The sequence below is a fragment of the Mustela erminea genome, chromosome 12, assembly GCF_009829155.1.
Source record: "Mustela erminea isolate mMusErm1 chromosome 12, mMusErm1.Pri, whole genome shotgun sequence".
NCBI lineage: Eukaryota > Metazoa > Chordata > Mammalia > Carnivora > Mustelidae > Mustela > Mustela erminea.
In genome coordinates this window covers 50,023,797-50,043,683 of record NC_045625.1, presented here as the reverse complement: position 1 = coordinate 50,043,683, position 19,887 = coordinate 50,023,797, and the positions used below count along the sequence as shown (strand labels likewise).

Sequence of the window (19,887 nt, the reverse complement as noted above, 5' to 3'; positions counted from 1 at the left end):
TTCAGTGTTTATGGTGACTTAATAGAAAATAACCACCATGAATAATGAGAATTGACTGCATGTGTTTAAAAGAAACACATTGGGGAAAAAAAAAAACTACTGAAAATAAACAGTAAACGAGAGGGGAAACCAGGCAAAGATGAAGTAATATATTGATGAACAAAGAAAATAAACTATTAGAAATTGTACAATAAAAGAATATTGTAACTGAAACAAAAATCTCATTAAATGAGATGAATTCCCGACTGGACACAAAGAGAGAACAGTGAATTTGAAGATAACAATTAGAAATTTACCCAAAATACAGCTCAAACTTCCAGGTACCTAATATGACAGAGCCTTTAAGAGATAGAGAACAAATAAAATATTCACTCTCTATATACATGTAAGAGGAACTTTCAAAGAAGAGAATGGGGGACATGACATTTCAAATATTCCAGAAGGGAATTCTGAGGACCAGAGTCCTCAGACAGAATTGTGGCTGAAGAGAAAAAATAAAATACAGACCTACACATGTCATAGTCTTCGACATCAGAAGAATAGTCTGACATGAAAGAAAAGGGGAAAATACTAAAAGCTACCAGAGGAACAACAAATAACCCATAAAGGAATGAAAATTAGACTAAAGGCAGACACTTCTCCATCACCTAGAATCTAGAAGATAATGAGTGCTAATTGAGAAGTGCTAGTGGAAAAGAAGTATCAGTGTAAAATTTGGTACCCTCAACTATCAATCAATGCTATAGGCAAAACCCAAAATGTGTTCTGATATACAAAGACAGGAGATTTCATTACTCACAGATTTTCACTAAAATAATTATTACAGGATGAGTTTCAGAAAGAAAAAGGTAGACTCTAAGAAACCATACAGGCATACAAAAAACCAATGATGATCCTGCAGGGGTGTGAGAGCGTGTCTGTGTATGCATGTTTGTTTCATTACTAATATTCCTAGTTCTCCATTCCTAATTAGCATATGAGAGTATGGAACTTTTCTAACCAAGTTAGACAATACCATGTAAATGAGGAGCGTTGGCCACTGAAATATGAATTGAAATGATATATATTATTTTCAGGGGGAAACAATCAAGGTCAGTTTCATAATGACCACACTCTTCTGCCTTGTAGTAGTGACCAAGGAGACCTTGTGTTCCAAAACCTCGCTTCTCACAGGTGGTTTGGGAACCAGCAGCATTAGCATCATCTGGGCTCACATGAGAACTGAAAGAGTCTTGGGTTCCATCCAGGTCTGCAAGTCAGAATCATCATTGTAAGGAGATCCCTCAGATGACACGTCTGTGCATTAAAGTTTGAGAAGCACTGTTCAACCAGTTAATACATCCTCTCCCAATATAAGTCACTGAGTTACCCCACAGATACCCCACAGTTACAGCTGCTGTGCAGAGTCAGAGATTCTATGAGTGTGAGATGAATCTTTACTGAATTAAGCCGAGTAGATTTTGGAGATAGTCTGCATTTTCAAAATCACCTAACGGGGGGCACCTGGGTGGCTCAGTCAGTTAAGCATTATCCTTTGGCTCAGGTCATGATCTCAGGGTCCTGGGATCAAGCCCCGAGTCAGGCTCCTTGCTCAGTGGGGAATTGCTTGAGATTCCTTCTCTCCCTTTGCTGCCCTCTACCCCCAGCACTCATGCTCACTGGCTCTTGAGCTCTCAAATAAATAGAATCTTCAAAAAAAAAAAAAAAAAAATCACCCAACCTATGCTAACAGCTGTAGTTAAGGTGGTAGTAGACAGAAGGGTCCCCCAAATATACCCATTCCTTATTCCCCATAACTTGAGAATATGTGTCGCATTGCATATCAAAAGGAATTTACCAAAGTAATTAAGGTTGCAGACCTTAAGACAGGAAGAGTGGCCTGAATTATCTAGGTGGGTCTACTCTAGTCATGTGACACCTTAATAGCAAAGAATTTACAGCAGCTGGAGGCAGAAAAGATATGACAGAAGAAGTCAGAGAGACCACAGCATAGGAAGGCTTTTAAACACTGTGACTGGCTCTGAAGCAGAGGGGGCCCTGCTCAAGGACCAGAGAGAGAAACCTCTAGGAGCCTGTTTGCCTCCAGCTGATCTAGCATGGAAAGAGAGACCTCTGTCCTACAACCGCAAATAATTGAATTTGGCCGAAAACCCAAATGAACTTAGAAGTGGATTCATCTCCTGGCTCCAGAAAGCAACTTAGCCTTTCCAACACCTTGCTTTGGCCTCAAGAAAGAAAACTGTAAGGAAGCCAGGGACCCAGTCAGCAACAGTCTACCTGGACTTCTTTCTTCCAGAATTGTGAGATAATCAATCTGGGTTTTTGGTAATGGTTAAGGGAGCAACAGCAAAATGAAGTCATGGGGCGCCTGGGTGGCTGAATTGGTTGAGCATATGCCTTTGGCTCAAGTTACGATCTTGGGGTCCTGAGATTGAGCCCTGATGTTGGGCTCCCTATCTCTCTTCCCACTGCCCCTCTCCCCATTCACTTGTGCTCCCTCGCTCTCAAATAAATAAATAAAATCTTTTTTAAAAAGAAATAAATTGAATACAGTCAGTAAACCAATGGTTGAACACAACTTGTTTTCAATTAATGTTTGTGTATTAACAGCATTGTGGTGTTTAGTAGATATTAAGATCTTTGCAGTATTTGAGAAGAGGATGGAAACACCAAATACAGTGAGATTTTTACAAAATTCAAGTTGGTTATCAAAAATTTTAAAGTACCCATTTAAAGAATGGAAATGCAATCTATAATTTCCAAACTAGCAGAAGAAATACTAGAAAACAAAGAGAATCTTGCCAACTTAATAGAAGTTCGGGAAGAAGGAAAAAAATAGCAAAGAAAAGCCAGAGTAAACAGAAAATACAAAACAAGATAGTGGTTGCTCAAACTTAACAAAGCAATTCCACAGTTTTTTTCAGTGATTGTTTCTATTCTCATCCCCACACGAATTATATATATTCTCTTGATTCCATATCCTTACCCATGCTTGATATTATATGACCTTAAATTGTCTAATCTTGTGGGTATATTCCTGGAATATACCCAACTTGGTCACATATATTACAGTTTATGTATGTCTGGTTTGGGTTTCCTAATATTTTATTCAGGTCTTCTGCATGGATGTTTATGAGTAATTTTCTTTCATATACAATCCTTACCTGGTAATCCTTACCCATCTTGATAAAATGGGAAGCGTTCCTTCTTTTTCTAGTCTTTGGAAGAATTTATTTCAGATTGTGATTGTCTGATCCTTTCATGTCTAGTAGACTTTGCTTGTAAAGTCATGAGCAAAGTTTTTTTCTTTGTGAGAAGATTTTTAATTACTGATTGAATTTCTTTAAAGGCTATATGAAGTAGAGCGTGGTAGTAAAAAGAATGAAATTTGGGGCCACACTCTCCGTGTTCAGTCTCAATGTTGAGTTACTAACTGTATAAAAGTCATTTAACCTCATGGTGCCTCGGTTGTCCCAGCTGTAAAATAGGACACGTAGTTGTGTCATGAGGACTAAGTGAGTTGATATAGGTAACCCACGTAGGACAGCACTAAATTCGTAGTAAATGCCAAATGTTTATTTTTATTTTCGTTATTTCTATTTCTTCTTGAGTATTTTTTTCCTTTTGAACAGATTTTGCCTAAGACTGAATTTTCATATGTTATGGGCATGAAGCTGGTCATGCTTTTCTGTTACTATCTTTTATATCTGTGCTTTTTTTGTGTCCATTAATTGTGTTTCGGATTTGTTTTTTTTTTCTTTTCATCTTACCGTTTAATAACATTTTCAGAAATTCATCTAATTTATTAGTCTTTTCAATGGCCAAACTTCAGCTTTCTTGAGTCTATGGTTTCTATATTTTTCGTTTCATTGATCTTTGTATTATTTGCATTTGTATTATTTATATTTCATCTGCTTTCTTTGGATTTTTTTATTGTGCTTTCCCTAATTTTTTAGGTTTGATGCTCAGTGTATTAAGTTTCAGACTATCTTGTTTCCCCATATAAATGTTCAACCAAATACTGCTTTGGTTGCTTCCCATAGTGCAATAAAGAGAATTTCATTATTCAGTTCTAGGTATTTATAATTTGAAACAAAAGTAATGGAAGTTTGACAGTTATTTAGTAGTCTACTAACTTCCAAATATATGGCAGTTTTCAAATAATCTTTATTGGTCTCTAACTGTTATATTGTAATTTTGTTAAAAGTGATTTTTTAAACTCTATTTCTTTGAAGTTTGTTAATATTTTCTTTATGACCTAACATCCACGTGTTGTTGGAGAAAACATGCAATCCCTGATCTAGAGGCGTAAGCTTCTATATATGAGTATATCAAACATTTTAAATGTGCTTTTCAAATCTCTTACTTCAACGATTTTTTAACCTGCTGTAGAGAGGGATTTTTGAAGTGTTCTACTTTGTTGGCTAATTTGCCAATTTCACCTTGTGATCTCTTTGAATTCTTTCAAACATGTCCTATTAGTAGATATGCATTCTAAAAAGGTTTTATCCCTGGGGAATTTTACCTTTATTCATAATGTAGTGACCATATTTATCAGTAGTAGTGTTTTTTGCCTCAAAATCTGTTTTGTCTGATATTATTATAGCTAGTCTACATTTCATTATGTTAGATTTATCTCATATATCATTTTCATTCTTTTACTTTCAATATATCTCTAAGTTTGAGTATCTTGTGTAACTTTACACAAGATTTGTGTAACAGATTAAATTGTAATCTGGACATCTTTGCTTTCTTCACTCTTAGCATTTACTATGATTAATGATAAAATCAGAATTGTGTCTACCAGCAGATTTTGGGATCTCTAGTTCCTACTTCAGCATTTCTTTTTTTTTTTTTTAATTTAATTTTATTTTATTTTTAAGGATTTTATTTATTTATTTGACAGACAGAGGTCACAAGTAAGCAGAGAGGCAGGCAGAGAGAGGGTGGGGGAAGCAGGCTTCCTGCTGAGCAGGGAGCCCGATGTGGGGCTCGATCACAGGACCCTGAGATCATGACCTGAGCAGAAGGCAGAGGCTTTAACCCACTGAGCCACCCAGGCATCCCTCAACATTTCTTTTCTCCTTGTTTGCCTTCTTTGAACTACTGAGAGTTTTTTATTACACTTTTCCATCTATTGGTTTTAAAGTTATACATCATTTGCTATTCTTTTAGCGGTTATTCTAAATCTCAATATGCATACCGAAGAGCTAAAGTTAAGTAGTATCTGTACCTACCTATCAAACAATTCAAGTCTTTGAAAACATTTTCACTCTAATTACCCTCCTGGAAACTTATATGCCTTTGTTGTCAAGTGATTGGGCTCCATTTTTATTAACCCCACAGATTAGATGTTTTGTGTAGTCAGTGCTTTATACAGTCAGCTCATCTTTATTAGCCCCACAGATTACTCCATATAATCAATGTTTATTTAGCTATACTTGAAATAGTCCATTTTCTTTGATCTCTATTCTTTCTTAAGTCCTAGATATTCAAGGCTCATTTTTTTGTCTGGAGTACATCCTTTAGAAGTTCTTTCAGTGAGGGTTAAATGGAAATAAGTGCTCTTGGTTTTCTTGTTGTTTGTGTAAAGTATCTGTACTTAGTTCTCTTAAATATTAATTTTGCTGTGAAAATAATTATCTCCCTTAACACTTTAAAAGAGGTGTGCATTGACTTCTAATTCCCATATTTGCTGTTGAGAAGCCAGTTGGCATTCTAATTGTTTTTCCTTTGTCTTTTCTGTTACTTCTTTTATGATTTTATCTTTATTACTGGTATTCTGCAGTTAGCTATGATCTGTGTAGAACAGATCATTTGTTTATGCTGTTTGATTTTCATTGGACTTTCTGGTGCAGGATTTGTATTTTTAATTTTTTTAAATTATTTTTCCAAGAAAATTCTTGGAAAATAATTTTCTCATGCTTTCTATATCTTTGCCTCTCTGTACTGTGTGTCTTCTGTAATTTCAACTCTTCTCCCTTTTTTTTTCATCTCTTCTTTCCATTTAACAATGTGTCTTCCTTACTGCCTAATGTCCTCCTTAATGCCCATCACCCCATCCCCCCACCCACCTCGCCTTTCTCAACCCTCAGTTTGTTTCCTAGAGTCAAGAGTCTCTCATGATATTCTCCCCATCTATTAAGTCTCTAAGCCTTTCTGTATATTTCATTTGCCTACCTTCCATTTTAACATTTTTTAAGAATTCTCCTTTAGCATATTAAATTTTATTTTGTATTCTGTGTCTGATAATTTTCCTACATGAATTTTTTGTGTTTCCTTATTTCTACTGTCTCCTTTTCATGTCACATTTTTTTCCTCATATGTTTTGTGATATTTCTATGTGCTTTCATGATTGTTGAAATTTAAGACCACTCTCCTTGTAGCCTAGGTTAGTGTGTGTACTTTCTGGGAGAACTACATCTGCTTTTGAGGGAGAGGATGTTGGGATGGGGTGGTGATCAGAATAAATCAAGACCACTTTATACAAAGTTCTTCACTGTCTGTTTTGTGTGAATTGTGTCCCAGATTCTCTTGAGTCCTGTTATTCGGAATTCTGAAGGAGACTTTTGCCCCATTCCTCATAGGCAAGTTTCCTTGTTTTTCTCTGTGAAGCTGAGCGCTTTTGTTTTGCTGGTATCATCCCATTTTTGTTGTTGTTGTTGTTTTTGTTTGTTAATAAACTCTGCTATTCACAGAAGTTTTAGGTTCACAGCAAAATTAGGCAGAAAGATTTCCCATGTGCCTATGCCTAGCACAAGCAGAGTCTTAGCAACTAAGCCTAAGCTAGCAACAACCCTCACTGGAGTGGGGGTGCATTTATTACTATTTATTTATTTAACACTTATTACAATCAGTTGACCTACATTGACATATAATCACCCAAAGTCCATAGCTTACATTATGGCTCATTCTTGTTATTGTATATTCTATGGGTTTGGACAAATGGATAATTTCATACGTCCACCATTGTAGTATCATACAGAGAAGTTACAGTGCAGTAAAAATCCCTGTGGTCTATCCATCACTCTCTTCTTCATAACCCAGAAACCACTAATCTCCTTACTATCTCCATATTTTGGCCTTTTGCAGAAACGAAGTGGTGTTTTTTCTCCCCTTTTCCTAGTCCTCTCTGAGGGTTTTGTCTTAAGGTCTAGGCATTAGGTGGGGGATCTTGATACTCTTCCATAGCTTACAGTCCATAAATGTTATCCCTTGTACCCTCTCTTAGAGGCTATGAAAATGGAAATCTCTAAACCACCAGGAAACCAGCAGATCCCTTTAGGATATCCATTAATTTCCTCTCTGAATTCATGCTTTCTCATTCCTTTTGTCTCTGAGAAAAGCTCCTTGCCAACTCAGCTGTCCATTTAACATTTCTTTTATTTTATTTTTATGAATTATGGTGTTTTTAGGTGTTCTGTGGTAAGAAGCTTCCTCAAAGAATCTAGTCCTACATTTTGTTACGTCTAGAAGTCCCTTCATCCAGTCTTTGATTGGATTGAGTAACAGATACTTCTCTGGCATAAAGTTTGTTCCAGGCTCATCATAGGCCCTTAGTAAGCCAAAAATAAAATACAGGTTGGTTAGTCCAAGAATGAAAGTAGTTACAGGGTGCTACAGCATCTCAGAAGGAGTTGCCTGGCACAGGCGGAGAATGGGAGCTGTCAGGGAAGATGACCAGGAAGTGATACCTAAGATTTAAGGAGTCAGCTGGGTGACTATGGAAGCCATATTTGATAAAATCAGTCAGAGGAACTCAGCATTGAGGGAATGACAAGTATTCCAATGTAAAGTGTGGGGAGGTTGGAGAGAAGTCTGGAGAACTGAGCCTTTAGAACAGAAAAGTGCGGTCAGCTCCCGCAGAAACATGCTAAGGTATTTGTCACACTGCCACACCACACTGAACAGGAAAAACAGGTTGAAAGAGTTCTAAGAATACTGACAGTGTGCCTCATGGCTCTTTCCTTTGTCACCTTGTCTGGATTCATGCTTAAAGGGAAACAAAATATGAAGAGAAGTAATCTCTATCCAGAAGTTATCTTCTAATTTCAAATTTTCTGCCACTCTCCCTGTAATCCTGTAGCTTGATATACGGCCTCAATACCCACCCTCCTCCTTCAAATGGTGAGCATCACAAAGTCAGGGAGTATATCCGACTATTCCCCATAGCCTGTTTTTTGGCAAGTGTCTCTGTTTTTTGAACATATGTAATTAACAGTTATTGGGATTGATGAAGTAGAAAGCATTATTATTCACCCAAAACTGACTCTAGATAAGTTGAATCCATCTGCATCCCTCTTTACCTTAGCCTCCTGCTGCCCACTGAAGGAAATGGAAGGTTTACAGGCAGAAGACAAGAGAATCAACTTTGGAGCAATGAGCTCTTCAGGATGAGTCTGGAGCTCAGAGGCCATGCTTTAAGTTTCAAAGGACAACCTGAAAACACTGGGCTTTAGGGGTCAGAAAATATATTTCTCTAATTCCTTTTTGGTTTCTTAAAATACGTCCGTGGTCCAAGATCAACAAACTAAGAAGTATGAGCACATAGGAACAAAGCTGAGTGTTGTCATCCATTAAACTTATAACCCAGTACATTTGGCACGTGATATTGTTTGATTAGATTCATATGTTAAGGCATTCAGATAAGTCACTTTAATTAAAATGATGCTTAAACAACGAAATAAAGTAGTTCTGGAGATAGCAAGACAATGGGGAAGGCAAACCTGGATGAAAAAAACCCAGTCTGAAGTCCTTCTGATGTCCCCCTAAAGCTATGTAGCCCAATACCCCCATGGTATCTGAATAATAGCCATAGCAAACACTTGTTGAGTACTTACCATGTGCCTATATGGATTTAAACTTACCTTAACCCATTTGTGTTCCATTAGCCCACAAATCTACCATAGGACAGTACCAGCCACCTTTCCACCAGGGTAAATCTTGAGACCCTAGGCAGGGATAGACCTTTCCCTTTCATTTAAGAGCTGACTCCTTTCACTGTGTTCTGAAAATGGCACCCAATGGTCCAATCGATGGCTATAACTAGAAGCTGGCGAGAGAAGGATTAAAGGAGCAGTGATGGACCCATCCTCCTGGGCAAGGTCAAAAGAAAGAAGAGAGAAGGCAGAGATTTGATTAGTGACGCATGTAAGTCCTAAGCCCTTAGGAGTAAAAGAAAGGGGAAAAGGAAGGAAATTTAGAAAGGGAACTGGGAAAAGATAGCAAACAACTTCTAAGTCCTTACCCAAAGAGTGCCTAGTGTTTATTTCAAGCCATTCACAGTACTGTATCATCTGCCTCCAAAAAGGAGCCCTTATTAGATACAATGCCAGGAAAACAGACAAGCTCTCGGGATTCAGTGGCAGTCAAAATGAAGTGAAGCTTGCGGGGCACATCAGGCGGTTTGTGCCAGACAGTGATGGAGAGAAGGTGAGGCAAGAATGTGGGGGTTTCCTCTCAATTTTCTAACATGGTATTTATCCTGAATTGCTCTACACAGTGTCCTTTTTCATTTTTCTTTCAAGTGACTGGTACAAACCCCGCATGTTCTGGAAGACAATTTCAGTCTTCATATTTGCTCCTTTGTAATATGCCAAGCTATAGTACCCTTTCCCAATAAATAGAAACAGTGAAATTGTTATGCAGTAGTGACAGTTTAAGTATTTATCAGCTAAAATATTCCCTTTGTATAGTCTTTCCTCTAATCTGACTCTCTGCCACAAATATTTTGGTAAATGCAGTTTGAAAACAACAACAACAACAACAACAACAACAAAAACCCTATGTAATTGTGTGCTTATAAAATGAAATTGTATGCTATGTCCCAAAAAAGATTATAAATGACCACTTCCAATATGCTGATTTGGAAGGGCAGGGGAAAACGTTTCTTTTAAAACTATAAAAAAATCGTAAAAAGGGAGAAATGCTGATTTAAGAAAAGATACTGCTAAATTGGAGCTAATTCAAAGAAAGGGACTAAAAATAATAAAAGGCCTCAAGGAATGAATATTTTCAAAATTGAGAGAATTTAAGAGTCTAACATGACAAACTACAACCAGTCTTACAAATACCTCTGGGGAATTAGATTCCAAGAGTCTGCATTGTTCAAAGGAGAAAAAATAAAAGTACTGAAATAAAAGCTACCCAAAGGAAAAAAAAATGAACTTCTAAAACTAAATGTTTTAAATGTTTTTGCTTAGATCAGCTCTCAGATGCCTGGAGTCATTAAAAACTAGCCAGGCAAAGCATTTGTTTCCAGATAACAAGCTCTAATCAAGTAAGTTGGGTGTGGTTAATGATTTATTATATCATACATTTTTGAATCTCTTATGTCTGGACCTGAATGACACACTGGAGTGGTTTAGAGCTGTTCAGTATACCCGTAATCAGTGTTCACTTAGGAGGCACAGAGTAGGGCACAGCCAAAGTTTGAATAAACTAGAGAGAGTTCCATACTATTTTACAGGGTCCCAAATCTGTAAAGATGTTCTTTGATTGAGCCTAAACCTGATCCAGAGTAAGGCATTAAAATGGTTAATGATTAGATTTTGAGGGGACTTACCCTTAAAGATGCTATTTTCCAAACGTGTTGACGGTTTGGAAGAAGAATAAAGAAAATCAGCACATCTTTTACACCAGGAAAAAAAAGAGAACAAAAACAAGGACTTTTAAATAGGTCTTGTATAGGAAAATGTCATGTCCTAAGAAAGTCTGTTGGCATTTTCAAAAAGGAGGAAGAACAAGCCAAGAATGACCTCTACCTTCTATAACACCACCCTCCAGAATGGACCCCATTTTCTGCACTTTGCACTCACAATGATGCGTTAGAGATTTAAATATTGTGTTCTTGAAATATAATAGAATTGCCTCCATACAGACTGTCTAGACAGGGCAGGGATGTCTGTTTAATTTCATTTTATGTAGCAGCTAACAGTCTTTTACAAATAAATGATTTTGAGGATGATGTTGATGTTACTGTAAGCAGGTGGCCAGAATTTGGGGGATAAAGCTTGATACTTTAACATTAGCCCTTTATAGTGCATGCATATAACATGGAGTGTTATATAAAATTTACAAATGTCTGGCTATTTATTGAATAATAAATAATTTCAGCACATTTTATGTTTCTTAATATTACCTTGTTAAATTTGTTGATGTGAAGGAGGAAATATCAATCTGCCTGTTCAGAAAGCAGGCAAGAATCCCTACTCACTTTTCCTAGTGTCTGAAATGCACAAGTATTCTTGTATATTTGTATTTTAAAGAAAGGGTATTTAGATGTCCCAGCAATGAGAAAGCTATCAAGATTTAGATTTCCTGCAAGAGATGAGAAAATAGAGTTGGAGTTTCTACAATGAAAAATAGCACCTCTATTTCATTTAGTTCATGTGTTAGTCACTCATTCTTTTAACAAACACTGAGTACTATTCTATGAAACAACCCTGCCAAAGATTCCTGTCCTTCTGGAGCTTATGCTTCCGCAGAAGGAGACAGACAATTAAAAATGAGCATGATAAAGGAGTAAATTATATGGTATACTTGAAAGTGATTAAGTGTGACGGGGGAAAAAGGAAAAGTTGAGAGGGTAAGTAGGAATCAGTAATGGGAGTGGATGTTGTAATTTTACGGAGATTACTCAGGGTAGGTCTATTTGAGAAGGTGATATTTGAGCAAAAACTTGATGGAGGTGAGGTAATTAGCCACTTGGAATCTGAGCAAAGAAAATTCCAGGCAGAGAGAATAGATAAAACTTGTGTCCTAAGGTAAAAGCATTCCTGTAGTATTCAAGAGAGAGCTGGGAATCCAGTGTGGCTGGAACCAAGTGAAAAATGATGACAGTAGGGGGTGATGGGGTCAGATCTTTACCTCCAGCTAAGATGAAGATTTGGGCTTTTATCTGAGTGAATTGCAAAGTTGTAGCAGAAAGTTTATACAATTTGCTCTGTGCTTTAATAAGCTCATTCTGGCTGCTACACTGACAAAAGTCTCTAGGAGAGCAGGGTAGAAAACAGACCATCAGTTAGGAGACTATGGCAATAATGCAGGTGACATAATGATGGCCCAGACTAGGCTGTGGTCAGAGTCTACATACTTTGTCTAAAAAACCAGTCTTTCCCAATGGATCAGATGTGGGAGTCAAGGATGACTCTAAGGCAGTGGTTCATAAAGTGTGGTCACCAAACTAGCGGCATTAGAATCATCAGGGAACTTGTAGAAATGCATGTTCTTGGACCTAACCCCAGATCTACCGAATCAGAAACTCTGGAGGGTGGGGCCCCAGCAACCTTGTATTTTTCACAAGCCCTCCTGGTGTCTCTGATACATCCTCAAGCTTGAGAACCACTGCCTGAAAAGAATGGAGTTGACTGTGACTGGGAAGGATCTAGGGAGGGAACAGATCCAGGGAGAGGAAAAGGATAGGGGTTCAGGTTTGGACCGGTGAGCGGGTGACGTTTTAGATCTCCAGATGGTGAGGAAGCCCTTGTGTATCAAAGTCTGAAATTCAGGAGAGGAGTCTGAGATGGAAATAGAAATTGAAACATTGGTTCTGTTTCTGAGAATTAAATACCATATTACATGGGTTGTATCAGTGGATATTTGCTGTTTAGTTGTTTCCCCTTAACTTTTTTAAAATATTATCTTTATAATTTTATTCTTTATATTTTGTATTATTTAAATTTTGTAAGTTAACACATAATACAAGATTGGTTTCTGAAGTAGAATTCAGTAATTCATCACTTACCTATGATACCCAGTGCTCATCACCGTGAGTGCCCTCTTTAATCCCGATCATCCTTCTAGCCCATCCCCCACCAACCTTCTCCACCAAACCTCAGTTTGTTCTCCATCATCAAGAGTCCCTTATGGCTTGTGGCTTGTTTCCCTCTCTCCTTTTTTTCTTTTTCCCTTTCCTATACGGTTGTCTGTTTTCCTTCTTAAATTCCACATATGAGTGAGGTCATATGGTATTTGTCTTCCTCTGACTGACTGACTTCATTTAGCATAATACTCTCTAGCTCCATCCACATCATTGCAAATGGCAAGATGTCATTCTTTTTAATGGCTGAATAATATTCCTCTCTGTGTGTGTGCGTGTGTGTGTGTGTGTGTGTGTGTGTGTACCAAATCTTCTTTATCCATTCATCAATCAATGGATGTTTGGGCTCTCTCCATACTTAACCTGGCAGGCGAAATACCATGATCACCCTAACTCTGAATAAAAGAAGCAGAGAGCCAAGTAATGGAGACAAAAATATACAAATAGGACAGCCTGCCATCTACTTAAGTGTGCTAAGACATTTGTAAGCTCTAGGTATATATTTTTCCAGATCCTCCATCCATTTATTGTGAAGGAAACTTATAATCTCTTCCTATTTTACCATCAGTACATCGAGGATTCCCAATGTTTCTTGGATAAAACTGAGAACTAGTAAGTTTTTCTAAAGTCATCAAGTAGCTGATAAATTTCTCTATATGTTTATATCATGAAGTAGCAATCCCAAATTGCTAGCAAAGAGAGCAAATGCCTTACTAAGCAGCTCTGGTTTCCTGCATGGTAACGTTTATGAGGAACGAGTGGATAGGGCAGGATGAAGGGGCGATAAAAAATTCAGAAAAACAGTTACAAGATAGGGAAGTAGAGTGGGAAGCATAGATTTCTTCCATGGCTACAGTTCATGTGGCCACCTAAACACATTTTCTGTGTTTTCTTGATTATTATCAGTTATTAATAGTGACTCTGTAAATAAAACCACAGAATCAGAATATGGCACTCCTATAATACATTAAGTGAAACAGCAAAAGTTACCAGAAGAGGTCAACCATCGAATGACAGAGGTAAAGCAGAGACATGTCCCTCTGGAAAGAAAATGTCTTCCTTAAAAAGAGAGAAAATAAAGAAATCTATTTTCTGTATTATTTTTTCAAAACCATCTTAAAGGCCTTTCAGATGCTCCCACCTTAGCTGCCGAGAGATCATCTTTTATATTCCATCCAGTGGGTAAACTCTGGAAAGCCTAACTCCCTTTTATCCCACAATGTAATCTGATCCACCTATCATCATCAGGGGACATCTGGGATCCATCTTATCTTTCCCACTGGCTAGTTGATTAACCAGAAAGTGTTTTGAATTGGATTCATATATGGCAGAACTCCACGGATTTTATGAATTATAGCGGGAGCAAATAAGAGGTCAGATTTTTATTTCTGTCCTTTTAAAGAAAAAAATTCTGTTGCTGTTCACATCGAGTATTTAAAAATTGGAGAGAAAAACTGTGATATTGTATTAATGGCTAAATACAGTAATTCATGGGATCCTCTATTTTAAACAAAATACATTTTTTTTTTTTCAGAGTGAGGAAGTCCTGAGTCAGTACACTGATACAGGCTTGCCAATCCACAGGCAGATTACAATTAGTTGGAAATAGACAGAAGGCCAGGGAAAGTGTTAGATTGCTCTTTCTTGCCCCATCTCCACTTGATGGCGTTTCTAGAGACATAAGAGAGGCTGGAAGTTGGGGACCTTTAATCCAGGGCATCTTTCCCACACCATGTTTTTTGCCATATTCCTGATGGAGGATGTGTCTGGTTCAAATAGCCATTAGACTTTTCAATAATCTTAATTGTTTTCATCATTACTACCTATGAGCCAGGTTCAGTGCATAAGTATATAAGTCATTCACTTGTTTTCTTCTTTCATTATCCTCACTGAAAACTCATGATTCTTACTACTAAGATTTTATGAGACCCAAAATCACAGCGTTCATATCCATTACCTTCTACATTCAGTATAACCTAAGGAAAACCACATCTCATGGGCAGAGCTGATGATGTGGTATCATAAAGCATCTCTCCAGAAGCTAATATTTCAAAGGTGATGCCCAGGATAAGACAGTAAATATTTTTTCAAAACAATTAGGGCATCAGTTTCTAAATCTGATTTCTGGGGGGATTAGGAAAAATAGTGGTCTCATGAACCAAATTATAATTAAAAGCTAGAAACTTGGTAGAGGGTGAATCTCTATACAAATGAGAGCTGTTCTGCTGTAATTATTATGATCATACTGGAGGGACAAGAAGCTATGATGACTCTGCTTGAGTTTCTGCTCCTGCAGCTGGGTGATCCCAGCTGTATCGGGGTTCAACGAGGGTCTTGAACTATGCTTGCGATGTTTTGGGTTCAACAAAGGAGCTTTTGCCAAATCCTTCTTCCCTTAATTTTTAAACATGTGTATTTCAAGGGAAATTTGATTCATATGTTTCTGATTCATTTACACTTAAATCATCAAAATGTTATTTTGTAAGAGCTATTTGATGTCCAAGAAGCTTTCTGAACCTGTTTTATAAGTCCTCTTAAATCCTTTTTCTTAAAACAGGAAGTTGCATTTTGCCAAGTACAAATAAACTAAAACATTAAAAAGGTTCAAGTTCAGTTTCCAACTCTCAGCGCCAGGTTTTAAGTACATTCTCAATTTAGCAAAATGTATTTTCCCACCCCTACAAAAATATGGGTGGAAGAAAAGGCAGTAATGATAAAAGTGAGTTAAGGAATTCCCAAGCATTATTATTCTCAGAGACATTTCTCCACTTGTGAAAGTTCACAAAACCTGTAACAGATACTCTTGCACTGATACAGGTGAGTTGAGAACAGGACCAACAGTCAGCTCCTCGATTTTCTGTTTACTGTTTTCATCACAGAAAAAGAAAACCTAAAAGTGTTAATATTATAACTTTTTGCTTATTTTACTTTCGAATGCCTTTGAGTCTTCTTTATTTTAGTAAAGATGGCAAGACTCAACACATTTGGTTGAATAGAAGGGACTGTAAGAGACTAGGCAGTTTTATGTCCTTACTAAGATGATGTAACATCAATTTAAAAACATAACTGACACTCTTCTCGGAATTGGATAAATGCAGAAAATTATCTCTGGTTCATACTAAGAGGTCTCTTAATTATATATTACCCTCATTACTTTAATGCAGAGATGATTCAGCCTGACCCTGTAATTCCCTTACCACTGATTCACTTTCATTTCTAGAAAAAAGAGGTGAAGATAAATTATGAGAGGGGTTTGTGACCATTCTAAACAATTTCCCCCAAGTTCTACTTTCTTTAATCCACTTCAACATTTCTTTTGTGCTACTGAGAAATCATGTGATTCTTGAGATGGCAGATATTATGCAACTGAAAACAATTTAAACATCATTGATGGGGGGGCACCAAGTGGCTCAGTCAGTTGAATGTCCAACTCTTGTATTCAACTCTTGTATTCATGATCTCAGGGTCATGAGATCAAGTCCCCTGTTAGGTTCCATACTCAGCGGGAAGTCTGCTTGAAATTCTCTCTCCCTCTCCCTCTGCCCCACCCTCACCCCCACAACTTGTATGCACTCTCTCTCTCAGAAAAATAAAATAAAATAAAATAAACATTATTAACTAAGCTATCAGTTCTGATGTGGGAGCTCACATGCAGTGGCCACCAAGGAAACTTGTTGATCATAGATAGCAGCTTTTATTAATAGTCTCTGTTGTGTCTCATATGGGGGAAGTTTAGGAAGAGGATGTGTAGATTAGATGGCAATGTTCAGTCATAGGGTTATCTCAGGACAGAAGCTAATGAATGAGGGCTAAGCAGAGACTAGTAGGATTTGTAAACAAGTTGTGGTCTTGTTTTTAACATGAACCCATGAAGAGTGACTGCTAAAATCTGTTTTTGCTTTTATTTTGGAATACATGGTCTGAAAGGAGCCTGCATTAAAACACTGAAGTTCAGACAGTTTGTGTTACCATCGTACAACTTACCTGTTGTGTGATTCATGGCATAGTTTTGTAGGGTGTGGTTTTTGTTTTAGTTCTCATGAGGAAAGACTAACTATCACAAAAGACAAAGTACAGCATGCTTATTAGCTGATAGGTTTTTAAAAAAAAATTTTAAGTTGTAGCCTATCATTTACAAAATTAATAAGTAATTTTAATTATACTTTTTTTCAGACAATATTTGAAATCACTTAAGCCTCATTGGGTACCTATGTGTCTATACCTATATTATATAAATTTTCCCTTAATACTATATTTTATTCACTCCAAGAACATGTATTATAATATCAGTAAAATACCTTTGAGATTTTGTATTGAATTTTAAACTATTTTATGTTCATCTTAAGTAAGTGTATGTTTATCCACCATCTTGGCTAGAAAGAATTTATGCTGCCCAAATATTAAAACCTTACATGTGGCTTGGTATTACCACTAAAGTTTGAAAAAAGAGTCAGAAATTCCCTTTTATAAAATAGAGTAATGCTATTCTCACCATGCTTCTTTAAAGAGATTTTCAGAGAAAGTAACCTTGTATAAGAAGAACCCTTAAAAATGATGATGTGGTAACCAAGACCTGCTAAAGGCCACATGCAAACCCCTATTTGAGGTTTTTAAAAAAATTATAGTAAAAGCCTTTCAACAAATGAATAGGCTTTTTTTTTTTTTTTTAAAGATTATATTTATCTGAGAGTGAGAAAGAGAAAGAAAGCACAGGTGAGGTATAGGGACAAAGGAGGATGGACAAGCAGACTCCCCGCTGAGCAGGGAGCCCAAAGTGGGATTCCATCCCAGGACACTGGGATCGTGACATGAGCCGAAGCCAGATGCTTAATTGAGCCACCCAGGCTCCCCAACAAATGGATATTCTATAATCTTCCATACTAAATTCTAATCTGAACACATGGAGAATGAAATAAATATATGCAAAAGGCTTTCTGAGGAATGGGTGATTCTTGCCTTTTTCAAGTTGAGTATCATTTGCTTTCACTAAAATGTATCAGGTTTTAGATAATAGCCATCCTGGGTTATAGTTTTAATTTTAAAATGCCCTTTATAAGATATACATTTAAAGCATTCTTATTTTCCACTGGTCTCTGCCAATGTGATTTAAAATTCAAATTCAGAGAATCTCGTAATTCTCCAGCTTTTTCTCTTCAGTGGGTTCATTGAATAATCATAGTAATAGCTACCATGTACTTTCTTTCTTATGCCAGTATTTGGCTGACATAAGCCCATGAAATTCTCACAGTGACCTTGAGGGCTAAGTAGTATTATTGCCTCTGTTTAAACAAAAGGAAACCTAGTCTCAGAGAGACCCACTATATCATAGCTTTGCTCCCATCTGAGAAGTCCAAACCTTTGCACTCTGCTGTGTTGCCTTATGCTAAGGAAATTCTGATATAAATGCTCTTTTCTCTTTTTTGCTCCCCATATTTAATTCTAAATACCATGCAGCCTAAGTTTTAGAAAAACTCACAATTACACAAAAAATGTTTGAAGGAAACTATCACAGCTTTGTGCTGTGAGCTGTTGTAATACTGTCATAGCTTTCATTATTAGAACTGAAAGCAGCAGACATGTTTTTTGACTAACCCTCTGACTTCAGTAAGGTCTACTGAAGTTACAAGGAAATCAAAATGGTATTTCATTGGGGAGGGATCCGTGGACCAATCAACATATTTCAGAAAATAGATTCCAGGGTGACGACTTTACCAATGAAATGAGTATCAATCAGATCGATCTCAAGTTGGTTACTTTTTCCATTTAGCTTTAATCCAAAAATATATTTCCAGGTGATCACTTTCTCAAAGCTCTACATTGTTCAAAGCCGAAGAATCCTATGACCCCCTCATGATATAGAAGTGTCCATCTCTAACACCAGGACATTTGTGTTATTTTCTAAGACTTTGACAGACCACATGGCTGCCCCAGTTCCCTGTTTGGGCTGCCCTTTTCACCTGTGTGTCCCTCTCACCTCTCTTCTCCAGGACTGCCCACCAGAAGCAGGCGACTTCCGGGCTCAGCAATGCTCCGCTCACAATGATGTCAAGCACCATGGCCAGTTTTATGAATGGCTTCCTGTGTCTAATGACCCTGACAATCCATGTTCACTCAAATGCCAAGCCAAAGGAACAACCCTGGTTGTTGAACTTGCACCTAAAGTCTTAGATGGCACCCGTTGCTACACAGAGTCTTTGGATATGTGCATCAGTGGTTTGTGCCAAGTAAGTGCTGGTTTCTTTCCATTCTATTTTCCCAGAAGGTTTTAGTGCCTCTATGTAAATAGCTTTCGTATAGTCCTGCTATCTCAATCATTCAGTGTCCCTTTTTATAGAGTTTATGAAGGATGACAGATTTGATAATTGAGGTTTAATTTCAGTTGAAACTACAAATGTTGTAGTTTATGTTAAGGAAAAGAGGGCTGGAATTGTTTTTCCTTTCTTTGAGTCTCTGCTGAATATGAAAGGCTGAAAGTTATTGACTGTGTGTGTCAGTTTTGTATTAGACTCTGAAATTGCCTCTACCTTGGTTGTCCCTAAAATGTATTTGTATGTGCATTTCTGGCGTGCGTGCATGCGTGCGTGCGTGCGTGCGTGTGTGTGTGTGTGTGTGTGTGTGTATTTGGAGGTATCGATTTTCTTACTTAGAGCTTCAGAATACCTTGGGTAGGATTAGCTCTGAAGTTTCCACGTGAACTCCGGGCAAATTTATTTCTTCATTATTGTAATTGTAATTTTGTTGAAAGTTCAGGCAAACTCCTGAAAGGCATGGAAGTGTGAGCTAAGTCAGATTTCCTCCAGGCAAGTCTTTAAAATAGGGATAATAAAGAGATCTGATTTCTGGTATCAATTTATCAGTTGGGTGAGGAGTTAGTAAGAAGAGAGAAAGTTAGTAGTTAATATGTTTGCGATGTATTTGCCATCTTCAACTTTGGATTAGGGTGACCAACCTAGTTTTTGGAGCAGGTAGTTGCTAAAATTTCCCGTGTGCTATACTTGACCATATACTTTTTGTATTTCACTAAGTAGACATTCTGAGAATCTTTGCTTCTTCCAAGACAATATTGG

General features: G+C 37.3%; 1 protein-coding gene across 3 annotated transcripts in view; it reads left to right on the top strand.

Annotated features, from left to right (window-relative positions):
• Positions 1-19,887, top strand: part of ADAMTSL1 (ADAMTS like 1) — a 920,800-nt gene that overhangs the window by 604,663 nt on the left and 296,250 nt on the right. For all 3 annotated transcript variants that reach the window (XM_032306889.1, XM_032306886.1, XM_032306887.1), the window contains one exon: positions 18,808-19,044. In XM_032306889.1, coding sequence (XP_032162780.1) covers positions 18,808-19,044 — 237 coding nt within the window. The remainder of the gene's footprint in view (positions 1-18,807; positions 19,045-19,887) is intronic.